The sequence below is a fragment of the Solea senegalensis genome, linkage group LG20 (assembly GCF_019176455.1).
Source record: "Solea senegalensis isolate Sse05_10M linkage group LG20, IFAPA_SoseM_1, whole genome shotgun sequence".
NCBI lineage: Eukaryota > Metazoa > Chordata > Actinopteri > Pleuronectiformes > Soleidae > Solea > Solea senegalensis.
Window position 1 is genome coordinate 13,513,353 of NC_058039.1, and position 26,050 is coordinate 13,539,402.

The 26,050-nt window shown below is 42.8% G+C and overlaps 1 protein-coding gene across 1 annotated transcript in view; it reads left to right on the forward strand.

Annotated features, from left to right (window-relative positions):
• Positions 1 to 4,754: 4,754 nt before the first annotated feature.
• The window catches only part of foxo6b (forkhead box O6 b), a 47,601-nt gene continuing 26,305 nt past the window's right edge, over positions 4,755 to 26,050 (forward strand). Inside the window, exon 1 of the mRNA XM_044052340.1 lies at positions 4,755 to 6,113. Coding sequence (XP_043908275.1) covers positions 5,616 to 6,113 — 498 coding nt within the window. The 5' untranslated portion in view covers positions 4,755 to 5,615. The remainder of the gene's footprint in view (positions 6,114 to 26,050) is intronic.

Consider the following 26,050-nt stretch of genomic DNA (forward strand, 5'->3'; position numbering starts at 1 on the left):
TTATTAGGTGCTTTGTATGTTTAAAAAAGTGCTAATAATTCATTAAAGGCATTTTTACAATTACATTTAAGCAACTGGCAGCTTAATTTCCTTTGTCCCTGACTGAAGTTTTCCTGCAGACCGTGGCTCTAATCCAAAATGAAGTGGAGCAGGTGAATCTAAAAATCAGTTTCGCCTCATTATCAGCCCAGAGGAGCGTGTCCCAACTTTGCTGATTGGAGCCACTAGTGGCAGCAGACAGTGTTACTCAACAGTCCAAAGCCTCAGGCTTTCCCAAGGCAGGGAGTGGCATCCCCCTCTCCGCCCGTAAACACATCAATAATCCTGCAGGTTGACTGACTGGCTCGTTGGATAAGGCATGAAAATGAGGAAGGAAGACCTGTGGAGGAGACGCAATTAGTGTTTGCTCTCAGGAATACAGAGTGATGGAAATATAAGTGATGGAGTAAAGCTAAACTAAACCAGTCAAGCTTTTTAGAAAACTCACACCAAACTCCATGGAGAAAATCAGCGTTTTTAGCTCTTGGGGAAACCGGAGCTGCTGGTCTATTGCTGCCTCATTTGGTGAGTTTGTGTCACTTACACAAATCCAAGTAAAGCATTTCAAACACCGAAGTCAAGCAATCACACATATAAATATTCTAATGGAGGCAGCAGTTGAGGAACAACTCCTGTGAGCTGTGAAGTAAAAATGGATGCTTTTCTCAATGGACTCTGGTGTGGGGAGAGGGAACGTATACAAAGCAACATAAACTTACATATCCTGCTGGGAAAAGAGGTCAAATAAACATATTTTTCAGATATTAAACTCAAGCAAGCATGGATTTTATTAGGTGAACCCTTTTTTTTTTCTTTTTTTTTTTAACATGGCTAGAATGTGTTTGTCCTTTTGTCCCCACTGGCAGAAATGTTTCCAGTAAGAAGAAGCCTGTGTCTCAGGGTGGTGGCTGAGTATGTGTCGATACCTCATAAAATCACACTGAACTATTCCTTTAATCCCTCTATGTCCAATGTGTGTGTGTGTGTGATGCAGCACAACAAAGTGGAAGCAGGAGGAAGCAGCAACAGTATAAAAATATGCCAAACAGCAGCCCCAAAGCTTCCCTTCTCATGCCATGTACAGACAGTAATATAAAAACAAGACACTGCGGTTTGTGCATTTCACAAGTTTCCATATTTAAATGACAAAGTAGGTCACGTCAGTGGCCTACAAAACAACCCGTGTAAGCTGTTTTTTGTTTTTGTTTTGTTGTTTTCTTGATCGGCCACCTTCGCATTCAAAGCTGCATTAGCGGAGAAATTGACCATAAACGCAACAGTGACATATTATCACTGTATGACGCTGTGATGGTTGAACACATTTAGCAGAAACCTGCCCTTTGGAGCGACATGAACACTCGCCGGCGTCGTGTGTCTCATCAGTGATCATTTGTTTGTCTGTATAATGTCAGTAGAGGCAGATTTCTTTGGAGCTTCTCTGTTTATTTGTTGTTGGAAATGAGGCTTGTGGGAGTGATAAGACTGGACCAAAACACATTCAGAGCACAGCTGATGATGTAAAGTTGGGTAATGCAGTCATTCTCTGTGCTGCAGAGGGAGGATACCTGACCTGGGCCAGTCAGGACCTGATGGGACCTGACGGGACATGATGGGTTTTAAGATGGAGGCTCTGGGTCCTGAGTTCCTCCCACCAGCTGATTACTAACAGATGCAGATGAAGCGAGGCAATCTCTCCATCTCTTAAAGGTTTCATTGGTTTTATTTGTCTCTTAAATTTTTTTTTAGAGGTTGTTTTGCAGCGTCAGCAAACGTTAGCAATGCTGGAAGAACTCTGAGCTGCGATGGAGAACTTTGGAAAGAGTTTGGCAGCTTTGGATGGCGATTGAACTGAGATGAAGAACTTTGAACTGGGATTGGAAACTTCAAACTGTAGAGGGCAGTTTTGCACCTCTCTGTGTACCGCCTGTAAGAAATGAATATTATAAGAAGGGAAAGGATCTTTATTGTCATTACAGAACCAAAACTGCACATTGAAATTCGAGGTCAGATGGAGGGTTGATCAGATGCCCTGTGACCAACCATATGTTTTGATTAGAAGAAGAAGAAGAAGTAGAAGAAGAAGGAAGTCCAGGGACTGGGGAAAAGAATAAGGATGAGAATGAAGGGCAAATCCATCTGTGATTTCTGAAGAAGCAGAAGAAGAATTTCTTTCGCTAAATGTTGGAGATAAACACATGTTTTTAGGATTTTTACGTCTTTTTAACTGATCTACAGTTCGGCATTGTTTGCTTTGATTCTTGTGTCGGACGTCGCACTCATGACTCTTCCAGTGACGACACTCTCTGACCAATCAGTGGCCCGCCAGTCTGACGACGTTACATTTCAGTATCGGCTCATCATGCTTGGAACCTCGTCAGAGCAGGTGCTAAAAAATGAACCAGGTACCAGGAACCATCACTGATGGAAAGGCAGAAAAAAAAGCGGGATTATTATTGTCTCATCTCGTCGGCATCAGAGAACCTGCAGCTCAACAGGAAGCAGCGATAGTCAATATGCAGATCGTTAATATTTGATGTTGCCAAAATAAACACACAAACATGAATCTAAACTCTAATCCAGTTGAATCAGTTAATCCGACAGTGAATGATGACTGGAGGTCTGAATGTAAACATGAGTCTCAAAGTCACGTAAAAAAAAAAAAGAAAAAAGAAAGAAAGACAGAAACTGCCCACAGCATCTTTTACAAACACTCCCCTGCGTGTGTGTGTGTGAGTGTGAAGTCAGGTAATTGTCTGTCTGCCTGGTGCGTGTCGTGTCCAGTCGTGTGACTCATGTTTTTTCCGTGTTTGTGCGGCGGCGGCACATCACCTTTGTGGTGATGAGGAGGACTTTTCTGTGTGTGTGTGTGTGTGTGTGTGTGTGAACACCCTCTCCATCCACCCTGCTGCTGGCACGGCTGCACTGTTTTCATTCCATATGAGAGGAGTCACACCACATTCCTGTTACAACTTCTCTGCGGCACATAAAAATCTCCCCTTCAAACCGCAGAGCCATGTGTTTTGAATTTTCCCTCTGTTTGTTCCCATTTACAGCATCTCTCTCTCTCTCTCACCATCTTTCCCTCCCTCCCTTCACTCTGTCACCCACTGAATGCTCGCTGCCTTCACTTTGATAGGCCCATTTAGCCCTCATGAAAGCATTCCATTAAGGTGCATTTGAGGTTATGGTTGTCAGTGACAACCGGCTGTCAGAGAGCAGCAGCCTCTCTATCAGCGTTGAGGTGGGGGGGGGATGGGGTTTCCAGCGGAGCTCGCGGAGCACAGAGCGGCTATTGATAGAGCTCGGCCTTTATGGACTCAGAGCCACCAAAGGAAATGGAGTGTGACAAAGACAGCGAGGGGAACCTGTGCCGGGAGACTTTGACCTCCATGAGTTTAAATCACGCGGCTGTGATGATGAGTGTGTGTGTGAGAGCAGAGAGAATCAGCTCATCAGTCTCATCTGATTTTAAAAAAACACAGATTATTTTAACATCTTTGTAAACAGAAACACTGCAACACTGAAAAAGTCACTGGAAGATGAGAATGACGCGATTTTCTTCCTAATTAGTTAATTAAAACAAATTGAAAATTGAGATGGTTGCCAAAGATTGTAAAGGGATGATTCATTTGTTGCATAACTACAATCTTTCACTTTCAAGGGCAGTCATAGTCAACATTACGAGAAAAAGTCACGATATTACAAGAAAAAGTCACAATATTATGAGAAAAAGTCACAATATTACAAAAATGTCACAATATTATGAGATAAAGTCACAATATTATGAGAAAAAGTCACAATATTACAAAAATGTCACAATATTACGAGATAAAGTCACAATATTATGAGAAAAAAGTCACAATATTACAAAAATGTCACAATATTATGAGATAAAGTCACAATATTACAAAAAAAAGTCACAATATCACAAGAAAAATCACAATATTTCTAAAATACATAATTACATTGATTAAGATTTTGGATCAAGGAGTGGAACACAGCGTCTCTGACGTCGTCAGAAAGCCAACGATTATATTTATAGCTTTATTCCACCATTACACAGCTTTTTCTGACAGTAAACTGAAGTTTGTAAAACGCTCACTCTCCTACAACCAAACTCCATAGAGAAAAGCAGCATTTTAAGCTCACAGGGACTCAGGAGCTGCTGCTCGACTGCTGCACTGTTCGATAGATTTGTGTCACTAAAGTTAACGTGAGCGAAGGATTTCAAACACCGAAGCCACACAATAACACGTCCGAACGTAGTGAAGGAGGCGGCAGTGGATCGACAACTCCTGTGTGCTGTGATGTTAGAATCGCTGATCTTCTCTATGGACTTTGGTGCGGGAGATTGAGCGGTTTACAAAGTGAAACAAAAGACGCTAATGCTCAATGTCTTCTTCTCCGGTTTTGGCGCAGCAGCAGCAGTAGCGCCGCATACAGGCCTGGCATATGTACTATGACATTTAGAGTGATTTTCAACTGAAATCTGTTTTTGTTTTGCTTGTTAATTAACTGTTTTAAACACACAAACAAGAAAGTTTACAGAGATCTTTAATGAACCAGAACTCATGAAGACTGTCACCTGAAGAGACAGATGCTCTGTGAAAGCATGTGACGGACACACACACACACACACACACAGACACACACTCTCCTCCTTCTCTGGAAACCTGTTCTGGAGGGAGTGACTTGATTCAGGCGGCGTCCAATTATATGGAGGCAGCACTTTATTCCACTTTATTCCAGGCTACAGTTAAGTGGCATGAAGCCGTGAGAGAGGGAGGGAGAGGGAGAGAGAGAGAGAGAGAGAGAGAGAGACATGTGAGCAGACAAAGGTAGAAATATCTGCTCTACTATCAGAAGAAACGCGTCTGCGCTTTGAGGAGGAGGATGCTCCAGATCCAACCCACGAGGGTCTCCTCTCTCCTCTCCTGTATTTTCCTTGTCTCCTGGTCTCGTGTCTGGAAATCCACGGCTTCGCATTAATGATTCATCAGAGTCTCCTGCTTCTACGTTTCTATGGGAGTAACTGCGCTGGTGACCAGTGAAATCTGCACAGAGAGCAGAGCTGCTGCTGCTGCTGCTGCTGGAGGAGAAAATTGTCAAGTCAATTCCTCTTTTTTCCTGAGTGGGGAGGCTGTGAGTTTGTGTTCACCTGCCGTGGACCTGATCTGTCAGAGTGGATCAACTGTTGCTGCAGCAGGAGCAGACGTTTCTCTCCACCTGCTGTGTGTTTTCTCCATGATGGATGTTTGAGTCTCTGTGATTGTTTCACGCATTAACATGGAAGAGACACTGATAGTGTTGTTGGTGCCTCGGATACACCTTCATCTGTCCTGATGATGATGATGATGATGATGCCACATTGTTGCACTGAGGAGAATGAGAACAGCCCACACCTCCTTCACACTGGCTCCTCACCTCTCTGTGTGACAACACACCTTTGATTGTTTCTTTTTTTTTAATTTTTGTTTTATTTGGTGTAAAAGGACCATTTTGGACATTGGAACTGACTGGCGCGTTCTTTTATTATCTGAGTGACCTTGCCTTGTTTCTGGACATCACTCTTCACCATGCTGATGATGATGGAGAACAGCAGCATGGACGCGCATCAGGTTGATATCGATTCGGAATTTGAGCCTCACAGTCGGTCGCGCTCGTGCACTTGGCCGCTGCCGTGTCCCGAGGATTTCCCGGGTGGAGACGACGCGAACCGGGGACTGGCTCTGGCGTCGGTCAAAGTGGAGCAGTACAACGTGCCCGCGTGCCGCGCCGAGAGAAAAGGCGGCGCGCCGGCGGAGATCAAGCATCCAGCCGGCGCACCGGCCCCGGTGGTCGCCGCTCCCGCCTGCATGTCCGGGGCTGCGCTCGACGTGGCCGGTCAGCTGCGCAAAGCCAAGTCCTCGCGGCGGAACGCGTGGGGGAACCTGTCGTACGCAGACCTCATCACCCGTGCCATCGAGAGCACGCCCGAGAAGAGGCTCACCCTGTCCCAGATCTATGACTGGATGGTTCGCTTTGTTCCATATTTCAAGGATAAAGGCGACAGCAACAGTTCAGCCGGATGGAAGGTAAGAAGGATAAAGGCCACATGAAAGAAGAATCCACCACAACAGCACATGGTGAAGCTTTTAGTGGAGAAGCTTCTCTATATTTAGAGTCTGCAGCAAAACTCCTTCTCTGCATATTTGAAAAAGCCACATAATTGAGCCTTGGTTGCAACAATTTATGTCAGTGGCGTGTCCCCGTGTTACTCCACAGAGCTGTGTCTCTCTCTCTCTGTGTGTGTGTGTGTGTGTGGAAAGGGGCGGTGAGCCTGGCTGGATGAGGGTTCACTGGGTTCATAGTATTTTTGGGGGGGATTGCAGCCTGTGCGTGTAGGAGAGAAAAAGCCACACGGACTCAAACGCCTTCCTCCTCTGGATGAAGGCGCCTATTACGCGCCGTGACGCATTCGTTAAGTGTCTGGTTTCTCTGCGTTACCGGGTCACACCGGGGACAAGACTGTGCCTCAGGTCCGATCTGCCAGCGTCCACTACAGGAGCGTGCACGTGAACCCCCCCTCTCCCCACCCTCCTCTCTCCTCATTTCTCCATCTATTGTACGCACGTTGAAATACGCGCACCCGGTGCGAAAGCATGGCACAAGTCAAATCGGGGGGGGGGTTAAAGGCACAATAACAAAACCTGACGACACGAGGGTGTCACAGCGAACAGATGTAACTACAGATTATCCCCTTAAATTCAAATGACTATGAGGTTAATCTAGCGGTTTGGTTGTTGTAATCTGCTTAAATTTCTGTTGTGTGAGGATTAATGATCTTTTGTTTTCAAGCTTTTTCTGCTGCAAGTTTTTCCTCCCACGTGTCACCTTTCACACACACCTCAGCACTGCACTTCGGCTTAATCTGATTCAATTCTTTCAACAAAACCTTTAAACATTTAAACACAACTGGTATAAGAGAGATAAATGTTTCCCTCAAAAATGGGAAATTCTTTTGTGATAGCAGCACAATAAAATAAAAAAGAATATGAATGAAGATGTTTGCACATCTATAAAAGATTATAAGAGAAAAAAATACAAGAAACATTCAAAAGATTATGGAAAAAAAACAATTATGGCCAATAATGTAAGTGAGTCTGTGTAATTTAGGTAATTTATTTTTACAAAGTAATCTATAATCCCCGTTGTTTTGTTGCAATTGGCAGGAAAACTGTTCTGCCTCATTCCCGATGACAGTGAATCTGTAAGAAAAACAGAGAAAAACAAATCTGGTTTTCTGTGTTTTCCACTTGTCTTTTATGTTCTTCTGTTTGTAGCTGGAGTTTAACCAAAGAGTGAAGAGCGGCACTTAATGTCTAATCTCCACACATTGTTGAGCCCAGCAGAGCAGGAGCAGCCTTGGTAACTCCCTGCTTGTTAAATGTGACAGCAGGCTTCGCTCCGACTGGGAGCTTTAAGACGAGACACATCATTTAACATCACGAGGATAAACTAAAGGACAGACAGGAAACATGTTTAAAGGCTCGTTCAAGCAGTTTAGGATTTTCCCTGACAGTAAAGTGAGAGTACAGATTATTTAAACAAGGCCGAGAATGAGACGTTCGAGGAAAAACAGACACTTCAGCCACTTAACAAAAGACTCACATAATAAAATCTACACCTGGCTAGAGTCTTTGATAATTTCACATGTTTTATGTCACTGTTAGACGGACAGAAATGGAGTTTGTAAACCGTTCACTGTCCCACACCAAAGCCCATAGAGAAAATCATCATTTTTTTAGCTCACAGGGACACAATAGCTGCTGGTTTACTGCTGCCTCGCTTGGTAAGTTTGTGTCATTTAGGTTAATCCAGAAGAAGGATTCCAAACACAGAAGTGATGAAATAACACATTTGAATTTACTGATGGAGGCAGCAGTGGATCAACCACTTCCTTTGTGCTGTGATATTAAACCGCTAATCTTCTCTATGGACTTTGGTGTGGGAAAGTTTTACCACAAAAACAAAGCTATCGAGCGGCGAGACAATCTAAAACCTGTTTTTCCTTGCGTCTCCACTGGCATCCATGTTTTTTGTGAGTCCCCCTAACTATCCCTTTAAAGAAAATATGCTCACAGTCAAAGCAGCAGATCGCTTTAGTCTTTAAACAAATAAATCTTCAGCTCAGGCAACCATGAGTGATGACATCACTGTGACATCATGGTTGTTTTCAACCTCAAATCTCCCTGGCGACATTATGCGACCTGTAAGTTGTAAATTGACAGACTGTCCCTTTAAGCTTCTTCCTTACCACTTTACTTTATACAGTATGTGACAACAATAATATATATATGTTAATATGAGAGGAGGAAACAGAAGTCACTGTGGGATTAATGGACGTTTCACAGCAGCTGTGTGTGTTAAATGGAGTTAAATGGAGTTGATCATCTATCTCCTTCTCCTTATGTTCTAATGTGCTCACAGAATAATATTTAACATTTACCCCCCACACACACACAGGGTTTTATTCGATGCCCTGACATCTCATTTGGCTCCATACCAGCCTCCAGTTGAGCCGTATTAAAAAACAGATTAATCTCACTAAAATCACCATTTGATTTAACTCCTGTCCAATCTTTATGGTATGTTGGGGCTTTTAAAAATTGGATTTAAAAGCAGGGTTTAATTCCCCGGCTCTTGTTTGTTTGTGTCCCATCCGTCCTGCTTGATGTTTTGCTCCCGTCCCAGCTCCGTGCGGAGCCTCTGATTGGCCGGAGTGTCCACGGAGCTGATTGGTGGAAGGAGGGAGAGTCTCCGAGTCGAGGCACAAAAACAACACTCCTCCTCGACAATAACAAAAAACATGTTGAAGGGCAACAGTTGGCTGTGTCTCACACACACACACACGCTTGAGCACAATATATATACTGTATATACACAACCTTGGTGGTTGTTGTTCATTTTTGTAAAGCGGTGTAAAAATGTACATTTGCTGCATCGGATAAATGAGAGAGAAATCAGATTCCAGCGGTTATCATCACCCGTCTTTAAGAGCTTGTTTTTATGTCTTTGTGAGGAAACATCATTGATATAATACTCCCCAGCCCCTTACCGTAACCTTAACCATCACAACTAAGTGCCTAACCCCAGCCCTAAAGCACTTTTAAGGGATGACAGAATGTGAATAAATGTCCTCACTTTCCCAAAATGTCCCCACTCCATTAAGTTTTTTGGTCCTCACAAAAATACCCATACAAGAACACTCACACATTCTTCGTAGGACACTGCATTGCCGTAAACAAAGTGATATCCATAACCATACCCTGTTAATAACCTAGCCCTTAACCAAGTCTGAACAGTCTTGAAAAGCCCCTTTAAGCGCTGACGGAACGGTGTCATTCACTTCACTAAGTTTTTTCGGTCCTCACAATGATACCCATACAAGACCACACACACATTGTTCCCACACACAGTCGAGGTGTCTCTCACTTGTCTTAAGTGTCAAGTGCAAAAGGGTAAAGCAGTGGAATGGATTTCTTCTCCATGTTTACACTTTTCTCTTTTACAACAGCGGTGTATGGATTTTCTTTGATTGTGGTCACACACACACACTGACTGGAGACATACTTTAACCTTTACTGACCTTACTTTCAAACATGCCCTCACCTTAACATTGATTGATTTACAATCAATAGACTTGGGTTTTTTTTTTGTCCCCTTAAGGGACACAAGTCCCCATTACATTGGTGTGAACAGGTTCAGGTCCCCACAATAGGAGCGATACCAAGTATCAGTAGTACGCACTTTTGCATTAAAAATACTTTTAGGTAGTTTTGTAGAACTGATGTCGTGTTCACGTCTCACAGGAAGTGGAAATGATTGTAATTCTATAGACTTTGTTGTATATAAGGAGATTTTCTTTGCTCTAAATTCAGGGACTTTCTTTGGCTGAACTCTTCCATCCAGAATTAGTATTGGTCCAATATTGGTGAAAATCACTGGATCAGAAAAGAAACTTAAAATACAATACAATTCCCCCCAAAAAAACTATACAATTCTCATAAATGCTACAAAAAGTGATGATCACCATTAATATCATGTCATCAGAAAGTTAGTGATGCACGTCTACCGTAATATTGTGATTATATGAGATATGTGGACTTATTTTAAGATGAAAAAATTGCCTGTATTGCAGTTTGTCAAACGTTTTGAAAGGGGACTACACTTTTTAAAGACGACAAACCTATAAATAAATCATGAGCAAGAGCCAATTTTTGCATAAATTAGAGCCATGTCTGTAACAGCTAATATCAGTTTGGTTTTGTAAACTAATCGTTTCCAAGAGCTGTTTGATAAATTCCTTCAAATGTAACTAAATCTCAACTAAAAGGTCTGGAGGGGGGGCCCCAAAAAATTTCCAGTGACCCATCTGTGGGTCCCGACCCAGTGTTTGGGAACCACCACTGTACTGGACTGGGAATGGAAGATACTAACGGCTGTGATAAAGGTATGAGAGATTAAAAAAAGTGGTATTGAGCCACCGTTAACGACGTCACGTATGAACCACAGGCCGACTTTACACCACCTGACCTCAGCTGCTGCTGATGGTGCAAACGCAAACAGAGGAAAAAGCCACAGAGGGTGGGTAGTTCTCGGGTTAGCTCCCCTGTGGCTGGTTCCTATAATTGTTTGGTCCGAAAACGCCCAGTGTTGCTCAAGCATGTTGCAATGGGGAGTCGGGGTGACGGGCCACTGTGACGGCTACTGTGCCGGATTCCTCTGACTGAGGTTCACTAATTGCAGTCGAGTGTTTTGGCCGTGTTTGTTCATGCAGCTGAGGCGGGAGACTGGGTTTGGTCACATGGAGTCATGAAGTAAGTCCAGTCTGTAGGTGGTTGGTGGTGATTGGGAGGTATGCACACACACACTCACTCACACGCAAAGCGAACATAAACACACACACTAGAATGTTGATGTGATGAGTGGCTGTGCGTGGGCTCGTCTGCAGGCAGGCAGGTACTGCAGGAGCTCGCTGACTCCACCTGCAGGATGTCCAAGGCACAATAATGTGGGAGTGAATGCTGCTGTGATATAACGGGCAGAACATGGCAAACAAGCAGCACTACAACCCGACAAACGTCCTGTTCTTCTACTTCGTACTGCCCTCATCCTCATTCTGTCGTCGTTCCTTAATCCTCTCTTCCACGCGTGCTGTGTTTCTGTTTGAGCTAAAAGTAAAATGAAGGCGAGACATTCGGTGACTGTCACGCGAGAGGTTGTTAGCCTTTATTCATGCTGACGGCAGACGACTAAAGTTATCATTACGTCCAGGAAGAAGCGACTGCTCGCAAAAAAGTCGCACGAGGAGATGGGTCGATACCACTTTTTTGTCTGATACTGATATCACAAACTCAATGTATGTCACATACAGTCATTTTAGAACATTTCTGAACGTATAAAGCTGTTTTGTGCTGAGTCATTTCAAAGACTTTTACATTAACCATTTATTTGACCATCCGTTCTTCTTCTTCTTCTTCTTCTTCATTAACTCTCGTTGAACTGTAACCACTGATAACTATTGACATAATCCAACCATGGATGATATACAGTGGTTATACAGTGTTTAACACATGTATTAGACCACAGCTGTCCTAAATTAACAGCACTAGTAATTATCAAAGTCATTTTTTATGTTTCTGGAATGTTTAATACACCAGTGTATACAAGCTCTTTAACAGAAATTACATTTTTAATGCTAAAGTGTAATTATAATCATTGTCGAAAAAAACAAAAACAAACAAAGGCACATTTATGTTTCTGGATTAAGATGTTAAATTATAGTTATTTACTTTCCTGCATTCCTGAACAGAAAACCTAGTTTTAGTTGAATGTTCTGCTTGCTTAATTTCTGACTCCTCAGAGAAGAAGCCGGTTCAAAATTGGTTATAAAAAAGGTGAATTCAGTTTGTTATTTGCCAAATAAATAACAATAATATTTTAATTTTTTTTTAAAAAAGTGAAACTTATCAACAACAAAACTTAGAGGTGGTTTCTTGTATGTGTACTTTTCAAATGTAACATACAGAGAGCCCTAAAATGGATGTTAAAAACGACTTAAATGCCAGATTTACCGCGCAGATTAATCACGGACTAAAACAAGTTTGATCTAAATGACCGTATCTAACGATTTGTGCGTTTTCCACGTTGCGATGCTTAAAGGACAACGTCACGTAGCCCTGTAATTCTTTTCAAATGTGTTGCTTTTAAGAAAAGAAAAATCCCTCTTTGTTCCTTTGATTTTTTTCTAAGCTGACGCACTGAAGTCCCAACAGGACGAATGAAAGAGGTTGTTACTGTGTTGGAAAAGCACTTCTGTTAATAAGAGCTGCACAAAAAAAAGAAAAAAGAACCCTACACTAAGTCAACATCTCAGTCGCCTGTAAATCCTCCTCGCTGAAAGCGACAGAGCTGCACAACTGTAATTTTTGCGTCTATAAAATGCAACTGGTGGCACTGTGGGATTGTTTGTGGGAATCGCTGTACATGCCACAGAGGCTTTTTTTAGAGGTTATTGAATCGGGCATAAAGTTTACACTCTGGCGCTCATAAGAAACGGCAGGAAGTAAACATAGTGCTCTTGTTGTAAAAGTAAAAAGGAGTGATATTAGAGTGCTGCCGAGGTCTTTCATTAGTGTGGTAAGCTAATGGTCAGCAGTGGATGAAATAAAGGGAATTTATGGCTTTGGGTCGGAGTCAGGTGAAGGTCTCGGTCTCAGGTCTGTGCAGAACTGTATTATACTGTTTAAGACATAAGTTTATGAGGCTGCAGATTTATTACACAGCTGTGTCTTTTCCAATAAAGCAATTTTATTTAAGTGAGCGGAAATATAGAGAATACATGTACGCAAACACGTCGCCCTCCCCCCGTGTTATATGAACTCCAGAATTGATTTGAACATTTTTACTCTTTGCTTTGCATGAAAACAACAGGGTGTTATATTTAAATGGTAAACAGCGAATGGACGTCCCCGGGTCAGAATACAAACAGCGGGGGTGACCTTTACTGTTGCTGCTCAATGACTGTTTCAGTCATTGTTTCAGGCATGTTTTTAAGTCAACTTAAAAGATTTTCATTTGGAAAGGCTTTTAATATTTAGCAGCTCGGTGAAACTTATTACACTACAATGGTGCAGTTTATTGCAGTTTTTACTTAGTTTTATGTGACACACTTTGTTTACCTTGCAGGTATTGTAAAGTGCTATATAAATGAACATTAATTGATTGATTTATGTATACACACTGTAGGGCAGTGATTCCTAAAAGACTGGGTCGGGACCCAAAGATGGGTCTCAGTAGAGTTTTTTTACCCACCCCCAAAAAATTAAGATCTAGTTAAAATGTATGTTTATACATTTGAATAACGTGCGTAAAATGAAGTTGTAATTCATTTACCAAACATCTCACGGAAATGATTATGGGTGAACGCTTCCGTTCTGATTGATTATTGCGATTTTTAGTAAGTGGGTCCTGTCATAAAGTTTGGGAGAGAATTGTCAACTAGCGGACATTGGGAAATTTGTGCAGAAAGGATCAGGCGAAACATTTGGCAACAATTAACCAAATATTTAGTATTACCCAGAATGTAACCTGTGTTTGCTTTGAAGAAGACATTTTTGGTGGCAAATGTGACAAAGTATCATATACAGTCTATGAAAGCTGATATTTGACAGCTGTGAAGATGTGTCAGACTGTCTCCTTCAGGTTAGTTTGCGTCTAATCTGCTTGTAATGCATCACAACACACTTTCCCGCCCACACTGATGGTCATCACCTTTTTTTCCGCTGAGATTCCACTCGCAGGCGGTAGAGAGAGAGAGAGAGAGAGAAACGAGGGGCACGGCACTGAGACACACAGAGAGAGAGAAAACTGAAGCAAGGAGACATTTTGAAGAACAAAGGTATTATTTGTCCTGCCAATGAAACCTTTGCTTTGCTGAGCTGGATTCAGAATTGAGTGGGAGAGAGGGAGAGAGGGACAGAGGCGGAAAGAGAAAAGATATAGAGCGAGTGTGAGAGTGGTGGCGGAGGCTCCTGCTGCTGAGCACATTGATAGCAGCCTTAATGCCTTTGACGCTCTAGCGCCAGCCCAGACAGAGGGGAATTGGTTGGAGATGGTGGAACAAGCTTAGAGGGTTTGGTGTGCCAGCCGGCCTGGCACCCGCTCAACAGAAAGCCCTCTGCACCGCTACACAGTTATTGTTATTATCACAAAGGCGCAGCAGAAGGAGAGGCAGCTCTTGAGTTGGCGGGCTTGGCGCTGCGTTAACTGGGGGTGGGGAACGGGAAGAGGAATTTGGATGGAGATGGGGGTTGGTTGTTGAATGAGAGGCTATGGCAAACCTCATCCGAGCCGTCCTGTGAATGGAGAGGAAACAGTTGGGAAGAGTCGTTGAGGTCTTGAATGGAGAGGAGGCTGCGTGGAGATGGACAGATTTTGAAGCCTCGTCCGTTGACGCCAAGTTAGAGAAAAGCACTCGAATAGAACGCGGGCTCATATCACTTCAATGTGGAGAGAGGCTGCGATGTAAACAAGGGATGCGCCGACAGTGGAGGCGGGTGTTCTCTGCTTTAATGAGTCATAGTGGTTAGAATAGAACATAATATTCTCGCCCTCAGCCCTCACACTTCAATCAGTTGGAATAAATCAGCTGGAATAAAATGTTGAGAAACGCTCTACAGGCGGAAATTCCAGAGAGAAAACCGAGTCCAGACACACAACAGCGAGCGAGGCAGGCAGATCTTGGGAACGGTGCCTGGTGGTGTGTCGTAAAATGTCGGCCCAGCACACATTCTCTCCATGTTGTCTCCCAGACCTAAGGGCTTCAGGATGTTCTGCGAGTCTGGCTCAGATGTTGAGCAGAGCGCGCTTGTCAAAAACACTCTGTCAGACTGTGACTCAGGAACAGGTCAGTTAACTTGCGACGCTGCTAACAAGGCCCTTGAAGGAATGTACCTGCAGGTCTTTCCGTCATCTGTGCTTCTTCATTAGCTTCTACATGATATGAAAATCTGTGCGTCTGTTACACTCACTCCTGGAGTCGCAGTATGTTAAACTCACTCGACATGAAGGTCCCAAGGGGGGCTGGAGACTATTTCAGGTGACATAGGGTGAACGTTGGGGTAAAACCTGAGCAGTTAATCAGTCCATCACATAGAGAAGAACAACCATTCACTCTCACAGTCACTATGGTCAATTTCAACTCAGAAAGGACCTTGGTCGAACTGGGATCCAAACCCTTGACCTTCTTGCCAGTACATTCAAGTATGAAGATAATTTTATCATTCACGTTCAGAATCTTTACCTGTGACATTACTACTACACACCTGGGTTCCCGATCTGGTCTGCATAGAGTTTGTATGTTCAAACGTGCAGATTTTGGGATTAGGCAAATTGGACACTCTGAACTGACCATAGGTGTGAGTGTGAGAATGGATGGTTGTTTGTTTCTATGTGGGCCTGTGATGGACTGGTGATCTGTCCACGTTGTACCCCGCCTTTGGTCAGCTGGGATTGGCACCAGCGCCCCCTGCGACCCTCATGTGGAGGATAAAGCGATAGAAGACGACATTACTTCTACATAATCCAACAAAGATACATTATATTTGTGACATAACGAAGCACACACGTTTCAGATTTATGATTTGTGACTAGATTAGCGCAGATAAGAACGTGAACACACTTGGTATTAGTTCTAGAGGCTCAGGCTCTGACAGTAGCCCACAATAAATCAACCAATCAGAAGCTAGAACTCAGTGATAATTGCCCCGTCCCCTCACCAAACACATTCATGAGGTAATGTCCGGGGGGTTTGGAAAGGAATGCTAATGACGGCAACGGACAGGAAGTTAGCCAAAAGTTATCTGACAGCAGTTTTAATGTCAAACAGGTGAGATTGATTTCCAAATCAAAACAATGGCTGCTTTCGGTGGTCGTTGCTCCTCAGTACACAACAGCATAGTTTGAAAATATGTCCACTTACACTGCAAAGCACATGTGTTTGATTGATTTTTCTGCCATATGGCAACAATAGAAAGAAAATGGCTGCCAGAAAATCTGTATAGTGTTCGCAAATTACATTAAAGACACAGTGCAGTGTTTAAAGGGTGATTTGTGTGAGGTGCTGATGAAACCAAAGCCCATAGAGAAAATCAGTGATTTTGACATCACAGCACGCAGGAGTTGTTGATCTACTGCTGCCTCCTTCAGTAAGTTCAAACGTGTTCCTCTCTGAGTTCGGTGTTCAAAATCCTTTGTTTGGATTTACCTTAGTGACACAGACTTACTAAATAAGGCAGCAATAGACCAGTGTCTATCGTGTCTCCTGTGAGCTAAAAATGCTGTTTTTCTCTATGGGATTTGGTGTGAGGGAGTGAGTAGTTTATTCCACTTAAAATAGACAGGATAGAGCAGAGAACATATTCTTAATTCATCATACAATTAAATAAGTCTGTACTTCATACAACCACACTTCAAGTCTACTGTGCATGTTTTGATGTTAGGGAGACAAAAGCACATTAATGATAATCAGCAAGTTCTTCATATTTCTGTTATAACAAAGAGCTACAAGCATAAAATGTGCCGGGAATCATTGATTTCACAACCTTTTAAGTCAAACATCACAAGCAGTTATGTGTGAAGTTCAGTCATCCAGGCAACCCCAATCCATCAATCCACACCAGCAACAACCTGCTCCTAATCCCACTGGTATCGGTAAGTTATAATGTAATCATGCATTTGAAATTGCTCTAAATTTTAATGGGATTAATGACACAGTTGCCTCATTCAGTATTCAACCCCCTAACTTTCTGCATATTGTTCTCATTAGACTATGTACCAATTTTAATAAATCATCATGCACTCACAGTGTGTTTATAATGGGCTTTTGATGCAATGCCTTATGAGCAACACTTCAAGTAATGTGCTGCCCTTATTTTATTTATTTATTATTATTTATTATTTTTTTAATTTTTGCACAGCAAATGGGATTAGTTTTGAGTTCCTGCACACGCCGAAAACGGGTTTTGATGGAGGTTTGTATGGATTTGAAGCGTCCGCGTGCATGTGTGTGTGTGTGTGTGTGTGTCTGTTGTTGTGTAGCTAGGCCTGATGGGAGTCCAGGTCCTGGGGGTACAGCTCTAGTTAATAATTCAGATGAGGCTCATTATCAAGGCAGCACAGATCTCTCTCTCTGATTCCACCTTAATTGCAGGCAGGATGTGCCTCTCAGACACACTCTCAAAGTCACTCCCCCTCCTGTCTGCAGCTGCAAATGACTACCCCACACACACACACACACACACACAGAGAAACACACAGGTCTCCACTGGTTCTGTTCTAGCAGGTCCCCTCTTTGTGATCAGGACCGGAGCAGGTGAAGGGACATTTGGAGATGAGCAGATAAATCCCAGTCGCAGTATCGACTGTGAGGGCCAGGCACGTTGCGCCTATTATGAGTCACTTACATTTTTAATCAGATCTTCACGAGAGGCTCTCTCCTGTAGTGGGGTTGGGGGTTGGGGGGGTGGCTCAGCAAACTAAGATTGATGACAGGTAATCAGTTGGAGGACAGGCGCTCGGTGATTAATGCTGCCGGAGAGTGAAGCTCTCAGCGCGGCGCTGGACGAACGCCCCCTGGATCACGACTTCTCAACCTCACATTTCCTGTAAAGTTGAAAGCGTGTGCAATAAAAAAAGAAAAGAAAAGAAGAAAAAGAAATACAAAAGAACTGCCGCTGCTTAACAAGTCCTATCATACTTAATGTTGCATTTAAATAATGACCCCACAGTGAATTGACTGGGCTGAGATTTCCCACAGGTGATTGTAGCAGATGCTGGGATTAAATGTAGTCCTAGAGATCACGTCTGTAATCCCCATGTGAGACGTAATGGCACGGTGTCCTCAGCAGACGGGGTGTAATCGAAGCCACCGTAACCTGTCAGTGTGGAAATATCACATTTAAACGTGTGCTGATCACGCCGCTGATGCGAGGTTTTCTTTGTGAATGGGAAACATAATCTCCAGTCAGCAGCTGCGGCGTTTCTCACCGTATGTACTTTCAGAAGCAGTAATTAGCCGTAGCCTGCTATTGTCAAGTCAAAGACGGAGATTTGTAACATCTGGCACGGACGGACATTTGGAAACTGTTTCTCCCTGCTCTTCAAATCAGTCCAGACATAAAAAGAGGACATGTCGTCTTTCAACAGGGAACTGAGCGTGTGCTCGGAGCATCACTTTCAACTTCCACTCAAACGTAAGGCAGCGCCTTTACCTCTGGTCACTTTTCCTTAAGAAACTTGAACTTTTTAAGGTAATGTTGGTGATTACATTTTTGGTGACAACCTTTTTATCACATTTAGAGGGATTCAACATGGCGATAAAAGAATTTAAGTGTCACGAGGGGACAAAAGTGGAGGTCGACTTAATATCAAGTCAGGAGTTATTTCGGGAATTATTGTTTTTGTCGTTGTAGGTCAATTTTGCTAATGAACAGTTGCTTTCCTCCAAAAATGTTGACTTTTTTTTTCACTTGACTGCCCCCTACTGACCGGAGTAGAAGCTCAGTGGCCCCAGGGTCAGTTTGAGGAGTTTGAACAATCACTTTCATGGTGGAAGAAAGTTGTGATTTTCTCTATTTTATCATATTAAAAATGTTATTTCACAGATTGTGCCGTACACTTAAAGTGTAACATATTCAATTTCTGCCAATAATCTCTAAAAAACCTTTGAGTAACAGAATCAGACAGAAAGACACACCTGTAGAATTTTCCCCGTGTCATGGCCACAGTTTCTAGTTTGTCGTGCAGTGTGATTTCTGCTAGTCATCGTCCTCGGGGAGACGTTTCATTTCAACTGTTGGAACAAAACCTTTTCTCCTTGTCGCTCTCTTGATTGTTTCAGCAGACAACACTGACCACCTCAGTTTCTCATGCTCACAGACAAAAGTCCAGTCGACATCTCATCAAAGTCGTGAAATCCGGGATTAAAACCAAAGGAAAAAATAGCAGAAATAATGGAAACGAATCAACAAACAGACAATATGGATCAGGATGAAAAAGTATAACCTGGCAAACTGAGAGGAGACGGCAGGTGTGTGGATACGCACAGACGACCGAACAGTGAAAACGTAAAATAAATCAGGTTGACGTTGTACCACTCTGGAACTGGTTAACCACTGGTCACAATATTCCATTTTGTCGCAATAACATTATTATGTGATGACCTTTTGATAGATTTTCCAAAATAAAAGTGTAGCTATATGTATATACACTGGCTGGCCAAAAAAAAGTTGCCACCTAAAAAAAAAGGGTCACATCGTTGAACCACCTTTAGCTTTGATTTGCTGTGGCATTGTTTCCATAAGCTACTGCACTGTCGCAAGATTTATTTCCGTCGAGTGTTGCATTCATTTATCACCAAGATCTTGTATTGATGATGGGAGAGTCGGGCCACTGAGCAAAGCCGTCTCCAGCACATCCCAAAGATTCTCAATGGGGTTAAGGTCTGGACTCCGTGGTGGCCAATCTATGTGTGAACATGATGCCTCATGCTCCCTGAACCACTCTTTCACAATTTGAGCCTGATGAATCCTGGCATTGTCATCTTGGAATATGCCCATGTCATCAGGGAAGAAAAAAATGCATTGATGGAATAATCTGGTCATTCATTATATTCAGGTAGTCAGCTGACCTCATTCTTTGGGCACATAATGTTGCTGACCTGACCAACTGCAGCAACCCCTTACCTATTTGCTTAGTTAAATCCAGGTGGCAGTGTATATATCTGTTATATATATCTTTACAGTTGTACAAATATTTTAAATGTGTCAAATGACACCACATTTTTCAGTTTCAGAGCCCCATAATGCCTTTCTTCCTAAATCACTTCATACCCTTGGAAACCAAGTTCCTACAGTGTCCTAACAAAGATAACTCCACAAATGTGAGTGAGAATGTGTGTGTGTCCTGGTCTAGTGAGGGAGGTCCAGGAGCCAGACAGAGGTCAGCGGCGTAAGACGGCCCCTCGGTGGATTTCTGTGTCAGTTTTGACGAAAATAGGTCAGGATCCGGAGCTCGGCGTTTAGCATTCTGCTCGCGTGGCGGCTGACGCGGTGTCTGACGACAGCTCGCCCCGAATGAACTCCAGACTTTCTCTGTCTCGTTGTCCCCGCTGAGTGGATGGAGCGTTCCTGTCCAACCTCTGTCTCTCTGCTTAAAGACATTTCTAATCTGTGGCTAGAGATTAACTCTGCTCCGGCACAGAAATGGCACTTAAATCCACAATAGTCTGCGTCTAGTGGAGTTTATTTGATTTAGATGTACTTTTGAGTATTGCAGTGCAGCTCTGGAGAGCGAGAAAATGGATGTGCTGCAAAGTTTTATGGGGATAATAACTCAACTGAGGCCAGCAGTGACCTAGCTTAGCATAAAGTCCACAGTATGTCTGGTCACCACTTGACACAGTTGGTTCTTGATTTATTGCTCTCCCTCAGAGCCGGCTCTCATCTCTCATGACTGGCACGCTTTAAAAGAAACGAGTGTGTTTAAGGTGAATTCACTTACACATGAGCCATTTTAATGTTTTGCTGCCTCTCAGGCTTTTTTCCAATCACAGTAATCACCTCTGACATGGGGAGAATTGACTGAACACACGGTGGATGATGGGTAAACGCGACGCTAACAGCGAGAAGAGATAAGTGTTAAACGACAGGTCGGCTCTGTTAAGTGAATTTTCCAATAAGGTTGATTTGTTTCCAATTAGATTACATCGACGGAAAAAAAAAGGTGCTTTTCACAGCCTTCAAAACACACCGTCCTGTTGAGAAGCTTTAGTTCTCTCAACTGGTTATTAGCCAACAGCTGATTCATCCAAGTGCCTGACTTAATTGAGAATGTGTTAGTTAACGTGAGTTCTTGCGCTGGAGAAGCCAGATTACTATGCAATTTTGGTTGAGTTGTAAATAGGGCTTCAAATCACAAATTTATTAATCTGTAGATTATATGTTAGAAAATGTTGATCAGTGTTCAGTCCCAAACTTTTGTTTTTATGATGTCTTTGTAAAATGGGGCAAAGTATCTCGCAAATATTCACATTTAAGAAGCTGAAAAATCGGAAAACTTGTGTGATAAATAATCAGATAATCGTTGCAGCACTAGTTGTAAATAATCTGGAGTATTTTGTTGACCTTGTGACCTTTGTTAACATAAAACATCACAATTTAATTCACACTTTATCAGTGCAAAGGGCAAAAAATCAAACCAAAACAATGTCGATCCTGAGGTGCCGTACGTGCACTCATCAATGACAGGAAAAAGGGCCTTAAAACAGACATGTAACATTATCTTTGTGGTAAAACTAGTGCGTAACCTTTAAATGTAAACAAATGTTGGGGATTTGATCTTGTGTCGCCGGGTGACATTCCCGAGCTGCAACAGAAACAACAGAGGCAACAGAAACATTGAGCTAACGAAGTGAGATTAATGCAAAAGGGGTGTTAGACTGAAAACACAAAATAGTGTCCGTGAAAAGATTTAAAAGTGAAGTTTACTCCTCGAAAAGCGGTATAGATGCTTCTCGTACCTGCCCGTCCCTGCTCTGCTGCTGTATACACACAAACGCTCCCTCAGTCAGGTCTGATAGTTTTGCCTGACAGAGCCTGTTCTCTTGATGAGTCGATTGTAGTAAAAAAACATCAAGACATAAATTAATGTTGTATTTTATAGACACAGTAGTGAGTGGAGCTCGGAATTGAAAGACTTGCTCAACCACTGATCCACCATCGTCCCGTTAAAAATGAAATCTGCGTTTCTGAGGGTCAATGCAGACATGAACGTGATCATGAAATGATAACGTCTCTTTAAGCCTCAAATAAGGACTTAAGTTACCAGCTTGTTATCGCAGCATAAGAAGCTGAATGTCTGCGTCCCTGTCATGTTTACTGTCTGTAAAAAGCCTCATATGCCTCGTGTATCTGCTCCCGGTCTTTGTTTGCCTCGTACCTCGCGAAGTGTGAGATCGTCCCTCGCTAACTGATTTACTGGCCCCCGGAAAAGTCTGACTTCATCAAATCCTTGATCCAGCCACTCATATATACCGTCTATGATGAGTGCCACCAAAGTCGATGTGTGGATTTAATGGCCGCATTAATCTGGCTGTTTAATGGTGTTGTTGAGAGGAAGGTGGCCACGGCAAGACGCGGCACTAAAAGATGAGTTATGGGCGCAGCCGGGAGAACGATGAAAGGGCAAAATGCAAAACGGCGAAGGAGCGGAGGAGAGAGGTGCAACTGGACAAGGTCCTTCTTGGGCAGTTTGCCGGACAGAGGACAGACGGAGTGTGAAATTGAGACGCTTCACGTGGTGCTGTCAAAGATTGTAGCTGGTTGTCGTGAGGCGTTTTTTTAGTCATTTGTTAGCACACATGGGCGGGTCATCAGCTCGATCATCCAGTTTCCTCCCACAGTCAAAAACATGTGTGACATGTCCAGAGTGAACCCCACCTTACTCGCCCTACGTCACCTTGGGATAAAGCCGTAAAACAATGAGTGAGTGAGAGTGTGAATATTCTTTAATCCATCTCTAAATACGAGGAACGTCTGTTTATGACATTGACAGACTTCAAACACACACACACACACTAATGGATATTCATCCATTCATCTGTCTGTTAATCACACATCTGTCAAAAGGTTCACTTGACAGGCTTCAAACACTGAATCATTCAAATTGATTGGTCTGTATTTATGTAGCACTTTTCTCGTCTTTATTAATTAACACTCAGAGCTGCTTTACAATTGCCATTCACCCACTCACTCAGTATCAGTATCGGCTGGTATTGTGTTATTTGTTATAAAATAAATATTATGTTTATTTCACTGCAGAATAGACGAAATGACCTCTGCAGTTGGGCACCAAGGAAAAACGTATCGGTATCAGCTATCGGTCCAAACACTCTCTCAAAAAAAGTCAGATATCATGCAACCTTATTAATCTCTCTTAAAAATAAGTAGATTAAACATACACTTTTTTTCAGGTGATTCTCAGGCTGATTTTCTATTTATTTATCTGTATGTTTATATTTTTTGTCTGAGGAGTTAATGAGGCCCAGTGAGGACTTTGTGCCCGGTTTAATTGGCCGATGTGCTTATGAATAAGGTTGTGAATAATGAGGAATAACAAACAAGGTTGGGATTATGATAAAAGGCTTTTATCACGTACTGAGTGACACCGGGTGCTGTTCACCTCTGATAGGATCAACACCAGCGGCAAAACGTGACCTCAGTCGGTGCATATGTACTCATATTTTTCTTTAGTGCATGGAATATACTGACGTAGCCTCATAATCTTTCTCTGCTGCATTTGAAATGAAAACATGTCAATAAGGATAAATTAAAGGTCAAGCAAAACATGTGATAACATTGTTGTTATAAATTAAATATCACCAACCGCATACACAGTGGGCAAAAATTAGCTCCATGACAACAAACTACAACAAACTTCTCCCTTAAAGCGTAACTTCAGTGGCTGTATTTTATCACGCCTGATAAAATATGCACCTGCTTAAGTCTATGATATTTTAAGAATGATTTATTTTGCCACGGGACAGCCTTTTATAACTGGAAACTAAAGTTTGTGTAGCTTTGTAAACCACTCACTGTCCCCTTGCCTAATTCCATAGAGAAAAACAAGGATTTTAGCATCACTGCGCACAGGAGTTGTCGATCCACTGCTGCCTCCATCCTCCACGTTCAAATGTGTTATTTTATGATTTCTGTGTTTGAGATCCTTTGCTGGGATTTACATCGGTGACACAAACTGACCAAATGAGGCAGCAGCAGACCAGCAGAGCTGTATGTGTCCCTGTATCCCTGTGAGCTAAAAACAATGATTTTCTCCATGGACTTGGTGCAAAAGCGCAGGTGGTTTTTACGAACTTGAGTTTCCAGTCACAATAGATTGTCTGACGACGAAGCTATGAACATGATTGCGACCAAATTCTATCATAGCATTAATGCAACCAGCAGCTACTATACATTATCTCTTACATCTGTTTCAGCGGATTTCAGCTTTAATGCATGACGACAGTGGAGACGCTGCAGCTTAGGCCTTTCTCTCCGTCTCTCTCTCTCACTGTAATAGGAAACAATTTTGAAAGGCCTGACAACTGTTGGAGATGAAAATTGAGCAATATTGAATATCATCAGAAACAATTTGCAGCTCCGCTCCAGAGACACTGAGAGATATGATGTGATGTGAGCAGGAGCCTGCAGTCACGGAGCTGATGGGAGGACAGTGGCGAGGACAGGATGGTCATATCGCGCTGTGCTCGTGTGACCGTGCTGTGTACGAACTGGGGGGTGCTGGGGACTGTCTGTGTGATTCTGGCACGACAGATATTACAGACGCAGCACTGTGGCCTCACCTCTCTCCCTCTCTCCCTCTCTGCACTCGCTTCCTCTTTCTCTCTCGCGTTCTCCTGCGTCTCTGCTAATGATCTGCTCCGCCTGTCGCTGACTGGCTGACTGATGCCCACTGACAGCCCCACTCATGTGGAAAGGCTGAACCCCTCTGCCTCTTCACACACACACACACGTGTGCGCAGCTATTCTTCTAAGGACACTGCAGTGACTTCCATTCATTTCGACGGCCTAAACAAAGCCTTATCCCTAATTTTAACCATAAACAGTTAATGTCTAATCTTAACCTTAACCAATCAAATATATCAAATATTAATCCCAAACGTAACCAGCATTAGGACCAGGTCAGTGTTTATGCCTGGTCCATATACAAGAACACACACAGCACACATTCCTGTACAGCATTCTTATGAGGACACTGACAACCTTAACCTTTAAACTAAATATAATTCCAACCCTAAAACCAGGTCTAAACCCTCAAACATAAGACATGACAAAATGTCCCTCACACACAAAAACATGTTTATTCACAGCCTAACCAAAGTGCTATACCTAACCTTAACCAGTTAATGACTAACCTTACCCTTAACTTAGCCACAGTTAAAAAACCTCACCAGTTCTTTATAAGCCAGGTTTTGGCCTCCATGAGGACTACTGGTCCTGACAAGGTCAGTATTTATACCTGGTCCTAAAGAAGAAACAAATACAAGAACACACACAGCGCCAGATAAGGACACTGATTGCCCCTTACCCTAACCTTAACCCTTAACCTAATTCAAACCCTAAAACCAGGTCTAAACCCCCAAAAAACACGTTTAATGTGAGCAAAATGTCCTCTCACATGCAAACAAGTACTAACCAAAGTGTTATCCGTGTCCTTAACCACAATCAGTTAATGTCTAACTAACCTTAACCTAACCACAATTCTAATCTTAACTCTAGAAATGAGGTTCTGTCACATAAGGACCAGGTTTTGATCTCCAAAGGTCAGCGTCAGGTCCTAACGAGGTAACAAATACAAGTACACACACACACAGATGTATATTGAATAATGAAGTCCCCGCACATGGCGGCACATTTACTCTGCATATGTGACACACATGCACGCCAGCCCGCGTGACACAGATCCACATTAACAAATCACATGTCAACACGCGTATATGTGAAGAGCAGTTGACAAACACACAATTAGACCACATCGCGTGTATATATGCACGCGTCCACAGCGGCTGACGTGAAGCGTCCAGGCATTTTTATGCAAACGGATCACAAATATAATGAATAAAGTCCCACAGTGGAACGAAAGCGCTATTTATTTTGCTCACCTGAGGCAGACGTATGCATGTGTAGAAATGTACACGCAAAAATAAATACATAAGTATTAAAAAAAAAATAGAGATGGTAATGAATAGAGATGCAGTTTTTCCCACTCCAGCCTTTGCCAGGTGCTTCACTGGGTACAACAGCACACGAACGCGTGTAAAGTGTCATTTAGACACAACTTTTTTTTCCACACAAACTTATACACGTTCGGTTCACATTAATTAATGTTT